Below are 19,739 nucleotides of genomic sequence, written 5' to 3'. Positions count from 1 at the left end.
TCCTTCCCTATAAGCATGCTGAAATTCTGTTGTCAATTTGTTTACTGTGAAATAGCGTTGTATCTGGTCAAAATACATTTTTCCAGAAGTTTACTAAGGGTTGGTAACAGGCTGATTGGTCGGCTATTTGAGCCAGTAAAGGGGGCTTTACTATTCTTGGGTAGCGGAATGACTTTAGCTTCCCTCCAGGCCTGAGGGCACACACTTTCTAGTAGGCTTAAATTGAAGATGTGACAAATAGGAGTGGCAATATCGTCTGCTATTATCCTCAGTAATTTTCCATCTAGATTGTCAGACCCCGGTGGCTTGTCATTATTGATAGACAACAGTCATTTATTCACCTCTTCCACACTGACTTTACGGAATTCAAAAGTACAAGTCTTGTCTTTCATAATTTGGTCTGATATACTTGGATGTGTAGTGTCAGCGTTTGTTGCTGGCATGTCATCCCTAAGTTTGCTTATATTGCCAATGAAAAGGTCATTTAAGTAGTTTGCAATATCTGTGGGCTTTGTGATGAATGAGCCATCTGATTCAATGAATGAAGGAGCCGAGTTGGCTTTTTCCCCCCAAAATGTCATTTAAGGTGCCCCAAAAAGCTTTTTACTATCATTCTTTATATAATTTATCTTTGTTTCATTTTGTAGTTTATTTTTATTTTTATTTAGTTTAGTCACATGATTTCTTAATTTGCAGTACGTTTGCCAATCAGTTGAGCTGCCAGACTTAATTGCCATACCTTTTGCCTCATCCCTCTCAACCATAACAGTTTTCAATTCCTCATCAATCCAAGGGGATTTAACAGTTTTTACAGTCATTTTCTTAATGGGTGTGTGATTATTAGTAACGGGAATAAGTAGTTTCATAAATCCGTCAAGTGCAGCGTTTGGTTGCTCCTCATTACACACCAGCAAATATTCTTTAAATCATCAACATACGAATCACTACAAAACTTCTTGTATGACCTTTTATACACTATATTAGGCCCAGCCTTAGGAACTTTGGTTTTCCTAGATATGGCTATTATATTGTGATCACTACATCCTATAGATTTGGATACTGCTTTAAAGCAAATATCTGCAGCGTTAGTAACATTTTTATCAATACATGTTGATGATTTAATTCCTGTGCTGTTTGTAAATCTTTATGTAATAAATGTATCACTAGCCACTTTAAACAATGCCACTTTTATATGTTTACATACCCTATATTACTCATCTCATATGTATATACTGTACTCTATACCATCTACTGCATCTTGCCTATGCCGTTCTGTACCATCACTCATTCATATATTTTTATGTACATATTCTTCATCCCTTTACACTTGTGTGTATAAGGTAGTTGTTGTGAAATTGTTAGGTTAGATTACTCGTTGGTTATTACTTCATTGTCGGAACTAGAAGCACAAGCATTTCGCTACACTCACATTAACATCTGCTAACCATGTGTATGTGACAAATAAAAGTTGATTTGATTTAACCTGATCCAGGTTGCAGGCACTGGTTACAGTTWWAAWWWWTTTCCTGAGTGGGCAGCTTGATGATAGCCAGTCAATATTTAAATCAACCAGAAATATGCTTCTCTGTTGATATCACATACATTAATTATCAAGCATTTCACACATATTATGCAGATACTGACTGTTAGCACTTGGTGGTCTATAGCAGCTTCCCACAAGAATGGGCTTTAGGTGAGGCAGATGAACCTGTAGCCATATTACTTCAACAGTATTTAACATTAGATCGTCTCTAAGCTTTACAGGAATGTGTTTCTGAATATAGACRGCAACACTGCCTCCGTTGGCATTTCTGTCTTTTCAGTAGATGTTATAACCATGTATTGCTACCACTGTATCATCAAAGATATTATCAAAGTGAGTTTCAGAGATAGTCAGAATATGAAGCTCATCTCTTACAAGCAAGTTATTGACTTCATGGACCTTGTTTCTTAGGCTACATATGTTAATATGGGCTATTTTTAGCACTTTTCTGGGTTGTTTTAATTGCTTTACTGGGAAGCTAATCAGAGGTAGACTTACTCATGTTATTTACATTGGAGCTGATAGTGCAGGGTGAGCTGCATAAAGTGGTCTTCATGCTATTGCACACCACCTCAGTGCTAACAGTGTAACTCTGGTTTATAGGCTCATGATTACTGCTTACAATAGCTGCAGGATAAACAGATGTATTCGGTGCAATTAGGGGTACATAAGTAGATTACTTACATTGTCTTTGCCAATGCCCCTAAGATCATGTAGATTTGATGCAGCATTATGACGACTCATTGTCACAATGGTAAAGATTAACTGAGCTGGTCTTGGATCATTTGCCAGTCATTGTTTCAACGCAGCGTTGAAATGCGTGGACAGGGTCCAGGAGCTAAGATGATTTGACTCCGTCATTCCTGTAGAGTATCTTCTGTTTCCAGACGGTGTCAAAGTTATCACACGGTGCTAGATGAGTCCAGTGGTCAAACTGGAATGTAACCTCCCAATCTGGAGGATGCCAGACATTCTCTGTCCTAGAGTTCAGAGAATGTCAGTCAACTCTCTGTTCAGTTTCCATTCCTGTGCTCTGATGGATCTCTATAGGGTCACATCCTCTGTGAATCTCTCAAGCTACACAGTGTACTATGTGGTTAACACTGTTTACTATGTGGCTCTGCATTCATCAAACCAATATATCACTGACCTGTTGTTGGCTCTGAGGTGAACTGCTGACCTGGGTTCCCTCTATCCTCTGGTCCAAATATAAAACACAAAGATACTTTAGGGGGGACCCGAATAACACACAAGGTTGAGTCCCAAATGGCACCCTATTCCCTTCATAGTCTACTACCCCTATAGGCCATTGTCAAAAGTAGTGTACTAAACAGGGAATAAGCTGCCATTTGGGGCTCAAGGATAGAGCTCAGGGATGTCCTGGCTGGGAAATACTCAGCTAGTATTACACTACCTATTCATATACAGTACACCTCCCTTTGTGAAACCAGTGTCACTAACTAATGGACCGAAGAATTGGATTTAGTGTGTGTTCTTGTTCCTTTCTAAGAACACTCATTGAGTTTATATTGTTAATTGTGTTCATGTTCATAGTTGTAGTTATTGCATTTCCCATAAAAGTGTGTAATTTCCTTGGAATGGTAACCCCATTTGGTGTTGTGGTTGAAGATCCTGCTAGTGTTGTGGTAAAAGTTTGTCAATCAACTCTCCTGGCATAAAGTGCCCAAGGAYAGATGCTGTTCTCATATTAGCTAAATTAGCTTGGAGATTTGAAAACCCATTGTTGCCATGTCAGTATACTACAAGGGAACAGGTGTTCCCTGAGATTAATTTTGAGACTCCCAATCCTCCTCTAAAAGATAATGTGGTTTATTTTGTATGGTTTCTCTGTGGACAATGTTGCAATGCAAATGTTTTGAACATACTGAGTGCAAACATAATGGGGTGGCTCTACACTCTTGAAACTTTTGGGGTTTTACAAATTGCCACACAGGGGGAACTCTTTCTACAGTTCATAGAAGGTTCTTTGAGGAATCCCTCTGAAAAGGTTTTTGAGGAACCCCTCTGAAAAGGGTCTTTGAGGAATCCCTCTGAAGGGTCTTGAGGATCCCTTCTGAAAAGGGTCTTTGAGGAAATCCCTTCGAAAAGGGTCTTTGAGGAATCCCTCTGAAAAGGGTCTTTGAGGAATCCCTCTGAAAAGGGTCTTTGAGGAATCCCTCTGAAAAGGGTCTTTGAGGAATCCCTCTGAAAAGGGTCTTTGAGGAATCCCTCTGAAAAGGGTCTTTGAGGAATCCTCTGAAAAGGGTCTTTGAGGAATCCCTCTGAAAAAGGGTCTTTGAGGAATCCCTCTGAAAAGGGTCTTTGAGGAATCCCTCTGAAAAAAGGGTCTTTGAGGAATCCCTCTGAAAAGGGTCTTTGAGGAATCCCTCTGAAAAGGTCTTTGAGGAATCCCTCTGAAAAGGGTCTTTGAGGAATCCCTCTGAAAAGGGTCTTTGAGGAATCCCTCTGAAAAGGGTCTTTGAGGAATCCCTCTGGAAAGGGTCTTTGAGGAATCCCTCTGAAAAGGGGTCTTTGAGGAATCCCTCTGAAAAGGGTCTTTGAGGAATCCCTCTGAAAAGGGTCTTTGAGGAATCCCTCTGAAAAAGTCTTTGAGGAATCCCTCTGAAAAGGGTCTTTGAGGAATCCCTCTGAAAGGGTCTTTGAGGAATCCCTCTGAAAAGGGTCTTTGAGGAATCCCTCTGAAAAAGGTCTTTGAGGAATCCCTCTGAAAAGGGTCTTTGAGGAATCCCTCTGAAAAGGGTCTTTGAGGAATCCCTCTGAAAGGGTCTTTGAGGAATCCCTCTGAAAAGGGTCTTTGAGGAATCCCTCTGAAAAAGGGTCCTTTGAGGAATCCCTCTGAAAAGGGTCTTTGAGGAATCCCTCTTTGAAAAGGGTCTTTGAGGAATCCCTCTGAAAAGGGTCTTTGAGGAATCCCTCTGAAAAGGGTCTTTGAGGAATCCCTCTGAAAAGGGTCTTTGAGGAACCTCTGTGCAAAGTGAAATGCTTACTTACAGGCTCTAACCAATAGTGCAAAAAAGTATTAGGTGAAAAATAGGTAAGTAAAGAAATAAAACAACAGTAAAAAGACAGGCTATATACAGTAGCGAGGCTACTGCAGTAGCGAGGCATATATGATGAACAGAGAGTAGCAGTAGCGTAAAAGAGGGGTTGGCGGGGGGGTGGGTGGTGGGACACAATGCAGGTAGCCCGGTTAGCCAATGTGCGGGAGCACTGGTTGGTTGGCCCAATTGAGGTAGTATGTACATGAATAAAAAGTTAAAGTGACTATGCATATATGATAAACAGAGAGTAGCAGCAGCGTAAAAAGATGGGTTGGGGGGGACACACAATGCAAATAGTCCGGGTAGCCATTTGATTACCTGTTCAGGAGTCTTATGGCTTGGGGGTAAAAACTGTTGAGAAGCCTTTTTGTCCTAGACTTGGCACTCCGGTACCACTTGCCATGCGGTAGTAGAGAGAACAGTCTATGACTGGGYTGGCTGGGTCTTTGACAATCTTTAGGGCCTTCCTCTGACACCGCCTGGTGTAGAGGTCCTGGATGGCAGGCAGCTTAGCATCAGTGATGTACTGGGCCATACGCGCTGCCCTCTGTAGTGCCTTGCGGTCAGAGGCCGAGCAATTGCCGTAGCAGGCAGTGATGCAACCAGTCAGGATGCTCTCGATGTTGCAGCTGTAGAACCTTTTGAGGATCTCAGGAACCATGCCAAATCTTTTTAGTTTCCTGAGGGGGAATAGGCTTTGTCGTGCCCTCTTCACGACTGTCTTGGTATGTTTGGACCATTCTAGTTTGTTGTTGATGTGGACACCAAGGAATTTGAAGCTCTCAACCTGCTCCACTACAGCCCCGTCGATGAGAATGGGGACGTGCTCGGTCCTCCTTTTCCTGTAGTCCACAATCATCTCCTTAGTCTTGGTTACGTTGAGGGATAGGTTTTTATTCTGGCACCACCCGGCCAGGTCTCTGGCCTCCTCCCTATCGGCTGTCTCGTCGTTGTCAGTGATCAGGCCTACCACTGTTGTGTCGTCTGCAAACTTAATGATGGTGTTGGAGTCGTGCCTGGCCATGCAGTCGTGGGTGAACAGGGAGTACAGGAGGGGACTGAGCACGCACCCCTGGGGCGCTCCAGTGTTGAGGATCAGCGTGGCAGATGTGATGCTACCTACKCTCACCACCGGTGGKGGCCCGTCAGGAAGTCCAGAATCCAGTTGCAGAGGGAGGTGTTTAGTCCCAGGATCTTTAGCTTAGTSATGAGCTTTGAGGGTACTCTGGTGTTGAACACTGAGCTGTAGTCAATGAATAGCATTTATTGAAGGCTATTAGCATTGGGGCAGGTATCATTGGGGGCACGTAGCTCTTCATTAAGGCCATTCCACTGCCAATGTTTGTGTGTGGAGATTGCATGGCTGTGTGCTCTATTTTATACACCTGTCAGCAACGGGTATGGCTGAAATATCTGAATCCACTCATTTGAAGGGATGTCCACATACTTTTGTATATATAGTGTATCACAATATCAATGAAGCCAACCCATTATAATATCTCAGAAGTAGCATTAGCCATGGAATGTAAAAAATTCAATAACCAAAAAGATTTACTCGATGGACAAAGTTTTTCATTTACCTGAAAACTAGTCTTCCCGCTGGCCTTGACTACATATGGAAATTGTCACATAAGTCTTCCAACTCTTTCTTTCTTTCCTTCCAGTAATTGTTATTTTCTCCACACTCCTCTCTTTGATCAACAAAATCTGATTGATTTTCTTGTAATATTTCTGAATTCGAAATGTCAACTGTGTAGACAGCTGTGAAGGCTCCTGAACTGGCTCCTTATAAATGTGCTTGTAAATTGCCATTTGAGGAAAGTTTCAAGTCTGCATAGTAATACACCTAAACACTCTTGTCTATAGGTTCTGAAGAGAACATCACCATTTCTTCTCATTTAAAGCTTTGGAATGCTAACTTTTCATAATCTGTCATATACTGAATTATTTATTCTTCTTCATACATGTCCCATACATGGCCATTTTTAAAAATTATACTGACACTGTGTCTCAATCCAGTAAACACACAGGTTTTTCTGCATTAACCAGTTTTATTACATTTTAATCATAGGTGCTTCTTCAGAAACAGTAATCTGCCCTGTCATACTCTGTGTTCTTATTTAATTCGACAAGTGGAATAGTGACTGCCACCATACTTCTTCAGCTACCCATCACCAATGAGCACATATGATTTCTCAGTCAAGAGAAGTTCACTGTCTTTTCCCTGTTCACTGTCTTTTCCCTGTTCCCTGTCTTTTCCCTGTTATTTCCCTGTTCCCTGTTATTTCCCGGTTCCCTTGTCTTTTCCCGGTTCCCTTGTCTTTTCCCGGTTCCCTGTCTTTTCCCAGGTCCCTGTCTTTTCCCGGTTCCCTATTCTTTCCTTGTATTTTCCCTGTCTTTTCCTTGTCTTCTCCCTGTTCCCAGTCTTATCCTAGTCTTTTCCCTGTTCCTTTCCTTTTCCCCGTTCCCTGTCTTTTTCCCTGTTCCCAATATTTCCGCTGTTCTTTCCATGTTTCCTGTTTTTCCCTGTTCCCTGTCTTTTCCCTGTCCCTGTCTTTGCCCTGTTATTTCCCTGTTCCCTGTCTTTTCCTTGTCTTTTCCCTGTTCCCTGTCTTTTCCCTGTTATTTCCCTTTTCCTTTGTCTGTTCCCGGTTCCTTGTCTTTTCCCGGTTCCTTGTCTTTTCTCTGTGTTTTRCCTGTTCCCTGTTTTTTCCTTGTCTTTTTCCCTGTCCCCTTTCTTTTCCCTGTCCCCTTTCTTTTCCATGTCCCCGTTCTTTTCCCTGCTCCCTGTCTTTTCCCTGTTCCCTGTCTTTTCCCTGTTATTTCCCTTTTCCTTTGTCTTTTCCCGGTTCCTTGTCTTTTCTCTGTCTTTTCCCTGTTTCCGMTTTTTTCCTTGTCTTTTTCCCTGTCCCCTTTCTTTTCCCTGTCCCCTGTCTTTTCCTGTTCCTTGTCTTTTCCCTGTCCCTATCTTTTCCCTGTTCCTGTCTTTTCCCTGTTCCCTGTCTGTTTCCTTGTCTTTTCCCTGTTCCCTGTCTTTTCCTGTTTCCTGTCTTTTCCTGTTTCCTGTCTTTTCCCTGTTCCCGGTCTTTTCCTTGTCTTTTTCCCTGTCCCCTTTCTTTTCCCTGTCCCCTGTCTTTTCCTTGTTCCCTGTCTTTTTCATGTCCCTTTCTTTTCCCGGTTCCCTGTCTTTTCCCTGTCTTTTCCCTGTCCCCTTTCTTTTCCCTGTCCCCTGTTTTTCCATGTCCCCTGTCTTTCCCTGTTCGCTGTCTTTTCCGGTTCCCTGTTCTTTCCCTGTCTTTTCCAGTTCCCTGTCTTTTCCCTGTTCCCTCTTTGTTCCCTGTCTTTTTGCTGTTCTTCCCTGTTCGCTGTATTTTCCAGTTCCCTGTCTTTTCCCTCTTCCCTTGTCTTTCCCTGTTCCGTGTCTGTTCCCTGTCTTTTCCCTGTTCCCTGTTTGTTCCTGTCTTTTTCCTGTTCTTTTCCTGTTCCTGTCTTTTCCTTCGTCCCCTGTCTTTTCCCTCTTCCCTTGTCTTTTCCCTCTTCCCTTGTTTTTCCCTCTTCCCTTGTCTTTTCCCGGTTCCCCTGTCTTTCCCCGGTTCCCTTGTCTTTTCCAGGTTCCCTTGTCTTTTCCCAGTTCCCTTGTCTTTTCCCAGTTCCCTTGTCTTTTCCCAGTTCCCTTGTCTTTTCCCAGTTCCCTTGTCTTTTCCCAGTTCCCTTATCTTTTCCAGGTTCCCGTGTCTTTTCCCAGTTCCCTTGTCTTTTCCAGGTTCCCTGTCTTTTCCCTGTTCCCTGTTCTTTCCCTGTCTTTTCCCTTATCTTTCCCTGTTCGCTGTCTTTCCCGTTCCCTGTCTTTTCCCTCTTCCCCTGTCTTTTCCCTGTTCCGTGTCTTTTCCCTGTTCCCTGTTTGTTCCCTGTCTTTTTCCTGTTGTTTCCCTGTTCCTGTCTTTTCCCTGTCTTTTCCTTCTTCCCTTGTCTTTTCCCTCTTCCCTTGTCTTTTCCCGGTTCCCTTGTCTTTTCCCGGTTCCCTTGTCTTTTCCCGGTTCCCTTGTCTTTTCCCGGTTCCCGTCTCTTTTCCCGGTTCCGGGTGTCTTTCCCGGTTCCCGTCTCTTTCCGGTTTCCCTTGTCTTTTCCCAGTTCCCTTGTCTTTTCCCCGTTCCCTTGTCTTTTCCCCGTTCCCTTTATTTTCACTGTTCCCTTTATTTTCAATGTTCTTTCCATGGTCCCTGTGTTTTCCCTGTTCCTTGTCTTTTCCCTGTTCCCTGTCTTTTCCTTGTCTTTTTCCCTGTTCCATTTATTTTCTCTGTTCCCTGTCTTTATTTTCACTGTTCTTTCCATGTTCCCTGTCTTTTCCCTGATTCCTGTCTTTTCCCTGTTAGCTGTCTTTTCCCGGTTCCCTGTCTTTGTTTGTTCCCTTTCTTTTCCCTGTTCTTTCCCTGTTCGCTGTTTTTTTCCCTGTTCCCTGTCTTTTTCCTTGTTCCCTTTCTTTTCCCTGTTCATTGTCTTTTTCCTGCTTGTTATTAATACAGAGTGGGCCTAGAGTCATATCTCAGACAGACCCAGAGGCTAATGAGTGTGTTGTTTGTGTATGCGTGTTCACCAATTTCTGACTGGAGGAGTTATCAGGGCTCTATAGAGGAAAGCATTATCATAGGAAAGGATCATTTCAAAATGGGCAAGTCAAACCTACCGAGGGGTTTAATTCAGGATAATAGTGCTTTGGTGTTTATTTATGAACGTGAGTGTGTCTCAATGCTCTGCATGTGTTTTGAATCATGGTGTAGGGATACAGTACAACTTGGCTRTGTCCCAAATGACACCCTTTTCCCTATATAGTGCACTGCTTTTGACCAGGGGACCTGGAATAGGGTGCCATTTGGGACGCGGATTTGGGTGCCATTTGGTACGCACTCCTTGTCTTTCTGATGGTTTTCGTTCAGTGAATAGTAGGAATTGTCTGTAAACCAGAGCAAGTAGAAKGCATTGTAGCCTATACATCCACATTGAATAGAAATGTTTCCTCATACAGAGTATTTTGTGGAAATCAGTCTGATTTGTAGTAGAAAATACCAGCATGTGTAGCAGAGTTGTTGACTTGAGACTTGACAGAAAATTAAATGATTTGACTTGGAGCCTCAATTCGGGACTCAACTTTGACTTGAGACTGATGACTTGAAATTATCTGGACAGGTTTTGTAATGTTTTGTCACTCATTTTGTGGCACAGAGTCTCTGTGGATTACTCTCCACGCAGCCAGAGACAGTAGCCGCAGCATAGCCCTTATAAAAAAAACAGAAAACTGTCAATCAACACAGGTCGGGTGAGCTGGCGAACAGATTGCTGATTCGCTTTACAGCTATAGGATTGGGTGCAGCGCAAATGTCAAATTGTAGGTAGAGAGGTTTGCCATAATTAAATATGCAGCTCTAAAAATAGTTTGATCAATAATATTAACTGTTTACTTTGCAAGTTGACAAACAATGGGGCAACACTTACTAGCATAGGCCTGCTGGTCTTTTGGTATGTACGCCTAACAATTGCTTGAAACTGATAATTTATTTATGAAGCTTGCATTTGCAATTTGTTGTTAAAGTTAATTATTACTGTGGCGAAGACTCTCTTCGCTCTCTGAACTCCCGCCAGTGAAGAGAGCTTTTTTCTCTTGTTGAAATGTTTGCTGTTGCTTTCACTCCTTTGAAAGCATAGGCCCTGTGTGGTAAATCTAAATCTATCACTCCGTCCGGGTACCGTTTATTGCAACACCTAGACATTTCTGTTTCATGTTTGATAGGCCTACGACACATTTAGCCAACCATTTCTTAGCCTGCTCTGAGTGGGCGCGATATTAGCCTGCTCTGAGTGTGCACATGAACGTTCGCAAGACCAATGAGGTAGAAGTTCTGTTTATTTAATTCAATTTGTGGTTTCCTTTGTTCATATTATCCGGGTTAGGTRGTGGTTCCGTGTGTCTGTGTCTTTGTCTCTGTCATTTTTGTTGTGCGTAACAGGAGTGCGCACTCGTCTCAGTGCCCATAGAATGCTTTGGAGTCATAACATTGAGAAAGAGAAAATGATTGTTCCATCATGTATGGTGTTGAAATATCATTACAAATAATTATGTCTGAATAAGATGAATGTGCCAATGTAACAATGGATGTGGGAATTGCCTTTTACATTGAACAACCAGTTTATTGGTTGTAGTTGTTAATTGGGTAATTGTATGGTCCTGGGGGCCAAGTGCTTATATTATTTAGGCCTACCTGTTTGAGCTCCTGTTAGACAGATTCAYTTTGGTTTCTCAGAGGGAGGCTGTACAGTCTTGCCCTCTATCTGTGTCTGTTCAGATAGGACAAGTTAAGCCTGATACAGAGGCTATGTCTTTTGGGCTGTTGCCAGTGTATATTTTGTTTGATTTGGCTCTTTAACCATTGGCTCACTAAGACCTGTAAATAGGTTCATATTTTACAATTACATATTTTAATCAAAATGTGTTGTAGACAAAATAATGAAAAGGGATGTCTGGTAGCCTCAATAAATAGACAAATATTTGTAGTTTTTTTTTTTTTTACTTGACTTGAGACTTGAAATCTTGTGACTCGACTTGACTTGCTCTTAGAATGCACGACTTGGACTTGACTCGAGTCTTGACCCAATCTACTTGGGACTCAACTTGAGACTCGGACCTTGTGACTTGATATTTACTTGTGCCTCGAATAATAGTGACTGGAGTATACTGTAGTCTTATACTGTAGCTGTACAAAACATGTTCCTGTTATCTAGCTGGGTTTCCTCATTTGCATACACAAGACAGTTGTATATCAAGAATCAGGTGCATAAAGTTTCTGTTTCTGAAAGCCCATTGTATCCTCATACAAATCTAGCCTGGTCCCCCATCAGRTTTGTGCTAGTTTGACAATGAACATAAGAGCACAGATGTGAAACCAGGATAATGAGTGTAAATCTGTTACAGTATATTACTTTTCTAGGCAGGTTTCTTAGTATGTAAAGGGGTACATGCTAAGCTGTGTCCCAAATGGCAACTATGTAGTGCACTTTATTTGACCAGGGCCCATAGGATTAAGGATGAGCTAGCCAACTGGGCCCTCTTGTGGAAACACCCATCTATCAACTTCTGGTGGCCCATCCACCACTATATTGAAAATGGCAGGTTTGACCATGCATGATTATGTAATGATTAATAATGACTAACATAAATGATACAGGCTGCCATAGACCCTCATTGACAAACTTTGTAGATATTGTTTCGTCTTGTTACAGAATGAGTGAGTTGGCACATCTACCTGACTGCCAATACTACATCTGTTTCTCATTTGGTTTTATTATGACTTGTGGGTTTCGGGGTGTTGTTTCTGGCTGCCATTTTTTCTAAATTGGATTGCTCAGAGACAGAGAGAGAGAGAGAGAGTGTGAGTGAGTGAGTGAGTGAGTCAGTGAGTGAGTGAGAAAGCGAGAGAGAGAGAGAGAAATCCCCAGCTCTGCTTTTAAAAAGGAAGCTAAGGACAGGAAATAAAAAATTCATGAAGGTGTTTTCTCATCATGGGAGACGTCAATGGACACACTGACAATACAATGTCACATCATCACGGAAATTAATGAGTTCTGAGCTACTAATCTATTATGGATGGCTAGGGCTGCTGCTGGTTCAGGCTGTCATTTACTAAATAGACAAAGGCAGGCAGGGTCACTGCTACTTCGTACAACATTATGTAAAACGTGGCATGTCAGAGGTGTGTTCAAATACTAAAGTGGTACTTGATAGAGCTTGTATGTTGGAATGGAACCAATAGAAAAGCATTCAAAAGTGCAGACCCCGCCCACCTGGCAGTCTAAAATAAATACTATAACATTTTTGAAGATTTGAACCCGGGTCTGGATGCTGAAAGGAGTTAACTTCTGATGCTTTTATCTCACCTGTGCTTCTCAGGATTACAGTACTGTAGTGTACTGGCCCCGACCACATTAAATGCACTGCGGTTTTAATTTAATAAGGAATGTGGGTTGTTCATTTTGTAGCAATGACAATATGCTTGATAGTGGCCTGGTGGTCTAAGCCGCTGCCTTCAGAATACATGTACCTGCGCGGCGTGGGTTTGAATCCGATCCACTGCTATTTACCACTCTCCTCCTACCTTTCTTGTCCTATCTAATACACTGTGGGACTGCCCCACTCTTTTAAGAAGAAATAKGATTATTATTGTCCCTAATGGGCTTTTTAATAACGTTTAATGTTGTGTGGCGCATTTCATACTTTAGGGAAAATAGTTATATAAAAAAGCATTTATTTATATACCTAGAGCTTCAAAAAGCTATATTATCAGTCTCATCAAGTTGATTTCCTTCTTCCCTGTTTTCCTGCCAATGGACTACGCAATTAATAAGAGAGTTTGCCCTCAAATCTTGTCCAATTCTTGGCCTTATTTGACTGGTTTAAATATGCTAAGTGGTGCTGGGTATCACCGTTTCTTCTGCAATTGACTGCTTGCTTTCTCAGTTTACCCCAAGCCACTCTCCGCCTCTGTCCCAAAGGCACTCTATATAGGGCACTACTTTTGACCAAGGCCCATACGGCATGGTCCGTGCTGGTCGGATGCTGGTCAGACCAGCATGGTCTAGTTTGTTATGCTGGCAGATCATCCTTTGTTGTGTTTTTGCTGGTAATCCGCCGTCGTTAGTGATGTTATGTTTGATACCACAGCTCTGAGGCATACTTCTAATCAGTGTGCCAATGCCTGCAAAATTTTATCAGAGGCACGTGATCAATGCCTTTCAAAACTTTGTTTCATCAAACAGCCACCTGATTGGTTTGGTATTGGTTTGGCAGAAGACAAAAATGCTATCCTGTGCAGGCGCTATGGGGTGTGGGACGTTGTCTATAATACTTTGACTGCTCTAAATTATTTTGATCAGCAGGTGCCAATAGTGTACACTGTGTTGATCAAAGCCTTGCATTATGAACCTATTTTTGACATAATTGGCTGGAAATGCTCAATGCTTTAGGACGCTTTGTTTCCCCATAACTAGCCTTTGTGGTGTTTTGGACACTGGTGATGTGACCAGCATCAGCTAAAGCAAAACCAGCATCAAAAAATATTATACTGACTAGCAAAGTGATGTTTCCAGCCAGAGTGGACATACCCAATCTGCATTCAGAATGACTAGCAGGATTAGAAAGGTGGTGAGGACCTAAACCATCTAAACTGGAACAACCATTTCAGTAAAGGGTGCAATAAGTAGCCTAACAAATTGGATTAGTTTAGAAAAATTTATGTTGTTTATCTTTGTTTAGCATAAGATAAATTAATTGATTTAATTTATCAATCAGTCTACATGCAAAAATACAGATATTGAAACCAAACAATTCAAAAAATTTAACTGCAACACAGCATGCTGGGAAATATGACAATGATGGGAGTGGTTTTGCAGACCAGCAAAATTCTGATTACTTTGGAGTCAACCTCACTTGGGATTTAAACTCACGACTTCTTGGTTGCCAGCCACCTGACTTTCCTGCTACACCACTGGATCTGTGGGTGTGATAAAGATTGTTAAAACATTAGAACCAATAGACATTCTGTCATTTGTTCCTATGGGGGAACCCTTTTAGATGCCATGTAGAACCCTTTGATTTGTAGCTGTAAGTAGGGAAACCCTTTTGTGTTTAATTTAGAACCCTTTCATGAAGAACACTCTGGTTCCAGMTAGAACCAATGACAGGTTCTACAGTTATACTTATAGGATACTTCAGATGTGCTTATGGCACACACTGTTAAAAATGACCTGTAATTTGACAGTAAGTTACCATATACTGAGTTGCAGTAAAAATACAGTATTTTTACAGTTGATAAAGGTGTTATTGTTGTAGAATGACGTTGTTGTTTACCTTACTTTCACTGCACTTTGAAATGTTGGATGGAGCAATGTGCTGGGGGGGGTTTCATTAGCATATCTGGGGGCATGGTCTAAAATATGCCGTGTTTGTGGAAGTGTACCCGTTTAAGTGGTTTTATTGTTATGTTCATGAAGGTGGAGCACCTCATTTGTATACACTCTGTTCTACAATCTCTGTAAATAGTATCAATCAAGAGCTGCATTGGTAAGAGGTTACTGTGAATTCTCCAGTAACTTAATTGTAGTTGAGCACGGTGTCATTCATGTTTAATTTTTGATACATAACATCACTAGTTGCAAGTACATTACTGTGCATTTTACAATAACATATTGACAGTTAAACTGCCAGTGAGTTACTGGATATTGAAGGGCCTGCACAGTCATTCTGAAAATTATTTTTTCTCTCATGGTTAACTACCGGGAAGTTTGAAAAGAAAAGGCTGAGCGGGCTGGGAGCTGATACTCATGAGCTTGCCTTGACTGACAGCTATTTGGAACACATATTTCAAGCAACTTGGATGCGGTGAGCAATGCTGCAGTAAAATAATTTCAAGCTAATTTGGTGATACACAAAGGCAACTCAAACAACATTGAAGTTGCATCAATAATWTATACATTTTCCGTTTGGCATGTCTCTTGTGATGTGGTTCACAGCAGCACTGACGGATGTGTTGACATGACAACTGCGTCAGAGTTTTGAACGACCTCRGCCGGCAGAGAAGAGGAATTTGGAGCGGTCTTCTAGTCAGACTTAGGAGGCGCGCACACCACCCACCTCTTCCGAGTATATTATTCGCTAAGGTTCAGTCCCTGGATAAGTTGACGAGATCATGGCAAGGGTTTATTTCCAGAGAGACATCAGGAATCGTAACATACTCTGTTTCATGGAAACATGGCTCTCTCGGGATATACTGTCGGAGTCGGTATACCACGACTCCATTTTGCTCCTCCCTTCCTATAGGCAGAAACTCAAACAGGAAGTACCCATGCTAAGGACTATTCAACGCTGATCTGACCAATCGGAATCCACGCTTCAAGATTGTTTTGACCACGTGGACTGGGATATGTTCCGGGTAGCTTCCGAGAAGAATATTGACGTGTACACTGAGAAGGCTACTGATTTCATCAAGAAGTGAATAGGAGATGTTTACCCACTTTGACTATTAAAACCTACCCTAACCAGAAACCGTGGATAGATGGTAGAATTCGCGCATAACTGAAAGCGCGAACCACCGCATTTAACCATGGCAAGGTGACTGAGAATATGGCAGAATACAAACAGAGTAGTCATTACAATGATTTTCTACACTACAGTATACTTGCTTGTTATGTCACATAAACTGAAATTAGGCGAACTATGGTGGAGCGGTTTCTGCACAGTGCATCTATAATCTGTAGTCTCTTCCAATGTGAGCCTAGATCTGTTTTTTTTTGTTTAGTCAACTCCCATGAGCCTTGTAATCCTGAACACTAGGCATAACATCAACCATAAATGTTGCTTAACAGTACTAACATATCTGGGAGCAGGCTTTAGATGGACTACATGTTCAATTGTATTCAAAGGCCCTCCCCTATTAGACAGACAGAGAGAGAGAGGGTGTCACTCAATGTCCTTGTTTTGTTATTGTGTTAGCTATATGACTAGGCTCAAGGCTTCGCTGTATCTCTGTTTATCCCCCGCTATACTGTCGCCTCATCTCACTGTATTGACATGATGAGCCAAGTTCTTGTTTACAGTTCTGTGTGCTGTATTCCCTTTCAGCTAGGGTGTAGCATACTGCTCTATTTACAGTTCTCTCMGTGTTTGTGTGTATTCCCTTTGCGCTAGGCTAGTGTGTGTGTGTGTTCCTGGGTGTAGTTGTAGCCTAGCACTCTCTTTTATAACCCTGTCAGAATGAGATGATGTGATGTGTAGCTACTCACTATGTATATTCTAAAAGTGCCAGTTAGGAATGATTTATCCTTGGCCTTAAAGCTGAGTTCTGCGATAGGCAAAACAGCACCACTGGCCACCAGAGGCACACTTGTTATTGCTTTGAGGAAATGAGCATCCAGCATTGTGGTAAATTTTTTTTTTATAGTACATACTCTACTGTTCTATTGCGTGTTCAATGGTGTGCAATGATGTCAGAGGGATAAAACAGTATTCGGTGAAACGGACGTGGCAGTTTCACCGCTCTGTATTCCAGCTTTAATTAACATATTATCTGCCTCAGTAAATGTGATATCCCCAGAGTAGGCTAATTACTGGGACCTTTATGTTACCTCTCAGTGTGTTACTTAATAACATTGAATGCATTAAATAGTCTTTATTAATAGTGCAAAGCTTAGAGACCAACTTTTCCTCTCTCTCCTCTTCAGGTGGTGCTTGTCTTTGCCCTCAGCATCGGAGCCCTTGTAATATACTTCATAGATTCCTCTGAGTAAGTATTCTTTTTTGCAACACATTACAGCTGTAACCTACAGTGTATCGTGCTTTTTGTTATGATAATATACTGGAAGCTATTACACTGTGACAACAGAGCTCTACTAAACAATGAGATAATTTTTTTGTCAATGCGATCCAAATTTAATCTGGCAAATTATGTGGTACAGGTGGACTAATGTGGTTATAACCTGATTTATAGAGAAGCTGTAATAATATTTATTTAACCATTATTTTTCCAGGTAAGTTGACTGAGAACACATTCGCATTTACAGCAATGACCTGGGGAATAGTTACAGGGGGAGGAATGAGCCAATTGCAAACTGGGGATAATTAGGTGACCGTGATGATATGAGGGCCAGATTGGGAATTTAGCCAGGACACCAGGGTCAACACCCCTACTCTTACAATAAGTGCCATGGGATCTTTAGTGAACACAGATAGTCAGGACACCCGTTTAACATCCCATCCAAAAGACGGCACCCTACACAGGGCAATGTCCCCAACCACTGCCCTGGAACAATGGGGTATTTTTTTAGACCAGAGGAAAGAGTGCCACCTACTGGCCCTCCAAAACCACTTCCAGCAGCATCTGGTCTCCCTTCCATGGACTGACCAGGACCAACCTTGCTTAGCTTCAGAAGCAAGCCAGCAGTGGCATGCTGCTGGCACTGAAATATGATATCTGAAACAAAATATATGCTCCTTACATATATTAAACATTTTTGATGGCCTGCAAAGTGGATAATACAACTGTAACTGTAGATGTGGCAGATTATGGCAGTTATGGTTGGTTTCCTGTACATTCAAAATCACGTATACACTAAAAAATGAGGGTTCRTCCAGGTTCTTTGGGAAGGGTGATGTTTCTATGTGGAACCTAACTGACCAAAATAACCATTTGAGCTATTCAATGGTTACAGTTCACAAAAGGGTTATTTGCTCTTTTAGTGATAATAATGTAGAGGAGGTGGCTTATTAGAATATTTTAAGGCGGGGTTTGCGCACAGCTCTATTTGTGCGACCATGAATGAGTGCCATTCCAGTTTATCTAATTTGTTGTGCTATTCCCTTACATATTATAAATGACTATGGCCAATGATGGTGTCTTGTGTCAATTGAGAGCAATTACTAAATCAGTCAATGGTTATTAATTCTCTCCTCAAGGACCCCCAGCTGTTCCAGCAGTAGCTCACTTGATTCAACTTCTCAATTCAAATCACATGAACTTTTATGTCACAAACTTCGTAAACAACAGGTGAACACTAGCAGTTAAATGCTTACTTACAGGCCCTTCCCAACAATGCAGAGGGTAAAGAGAAATAGTAGAAAAATAATAACACAAGGAATAAATACTCAATGAGTAACAATAACTTGTCTATATACATGGGGTACCAGTACTGAGTCGATGTGCAGGTGTACAAGGTAATTGAGGTAGATGTGTACTGTACATATAGGTAGGGATAAAGTGACTAGGCAACAGGATAGATAATTAACAGTAACAGCAGCGTATGTGATGAGTCAAAAGAGTTAGTGCAAAAAGGGTCAATGCAGATAGTTAAATATTTAACCATTTGCTACCCGGACTAAACCAGGGTACTTAGTGGCCTGTAGTTGGTAAATCCCAAAATGTTCCCTTTGGTTTAACAGTTTAAGACGGTCCCCTTTTCTAATTGAGGCCGGAACATGATCAATACCCATAGCTTGTAAGGAGGCAGGGTTACCATGTTGTAATGACTTATAGTGCCTTGCCATGGGGTAGTTTTCATTGCCTACCCGTATGGCGTACTTGTGTTCCGCTAAGCGGTCTTGAACGCGTCTTTATCTGTCCGAAGCAGTTAATTAACTGCTTAACTTGATACTCCATTTTAGAAGCTGTGTCAACAAAAAACTTTTTCTGTGCAATATTTCTGCACTGGTTGCATTTAAAAGAGCCCTTGGGTTTGTGGTCTAGCTAAGTTTTTTGAGAGTCACCAGGAAGATAGCTGTTGTCGTGTCTTTGGCATCATTAAACTGAAGACTTATTTATCAAATAACTCTCTGTAATTATTATTACGCGATTAAACTGATTAATCATGTAACTGTAATTAACTAGGAAGTCAGGGCACCAAGGAAAATATTCAGATTACAAAGTTATAATTTTCCTAAAATAACTTTTCAGATATTTTCATATCTGATCAATTCGTCTTCTTAATTAATGAATTATTTACTTTACCTCACGTTAGTCTCATTCCAAACGTCGTAAATTGTTGGTTATCTGCACGAACCCAGTCTTCACTATGAGTCATCCATACATCAATTGTCTTAAATCATTTATTTATTACTAACTAAGTAATTCACAGAAATGCATAAACAAACAAACTAAGTAAATATGGTTACAAGAAATTATAGGAGAATGTGCCCTAGTTGGCTAAACCGGCATGGTGGCTTGTTAGACCAAAGGGAAGTGGGGTTCGACTGAGAAGTCACTACAGAGTTAATTATTATAACAATTGAAATGCTAATCCTTTGCACATGAACGCTCACTCATTCGGGAACAATTGCAATCAATCAATATATTTACGCTCAGTGTGTCGTCTTGATCGCTGTTGAAAAGTTAGTTTCTGTTGGAGAGTTTCCGTCCTCTCTCTCTCTCTCTCTCTCACTGTCGTAGGTAGTTCAGAGTGACATTCATTCGTGTTGTTGTAGAATGGATGTTTCGGCGGTTGTCGTTCTTCGCGTTCAACGATACCGAATTCCTAGCTGCAGACTAGTAATTAATATCAAAGACTTGTTCTTATTCTGTCGGTATCGATAGTCTAAGAGG

General features: G+C 41.5%; 1 protein-coding gene across 3 annotated transcripts in view; it reads left to right on the top strand.

Moving 5' to 3' along the window:
- Window positions 1–19,739, top strand: part of LOC111978374 (calcium-activated potassium channel subunit alpha-1a) — a 223,622-nt gene that overhangs the window by 95,169 nt on the left and 108,714 nt on the right. For all 3 annotated transcript variants that reach the window (XM_024008405.3, XM_024008407.3, XM_024008403.3), the window contains exon 3: window positions 16,870–16,931. In XM_024008405.3, the coding sequence (XP_023864173.1) occupies window positions 16,870–16,931 (62 nt within the window). The remainder of the gene's footprint in view (window positions 1–16,869; window positions 16,932–19,739) is intronic.

The sequence above is a fragment of the Salvelinus sp. IW2-2015 genome, linkage group LG18, assembly GCF_002910315.2.
Source record: "Salvelinus sp. IW2-2015 linkage group LG18, ASM291031v2, whole genome shotgun sequence".
NCBI classification, from domain to species: domain Eukaryota; kingdom Metazoa; phylum Chordata; class Actinopteri; order Salmoniformes; family Salmonidae; genus Salvelinus; species Salvelinus sp. IW2-2015.
Note: the sequence above shows the minus strand (reverse complement) of the source record. Positions and strands in the feature narration are given on the sequence as shown.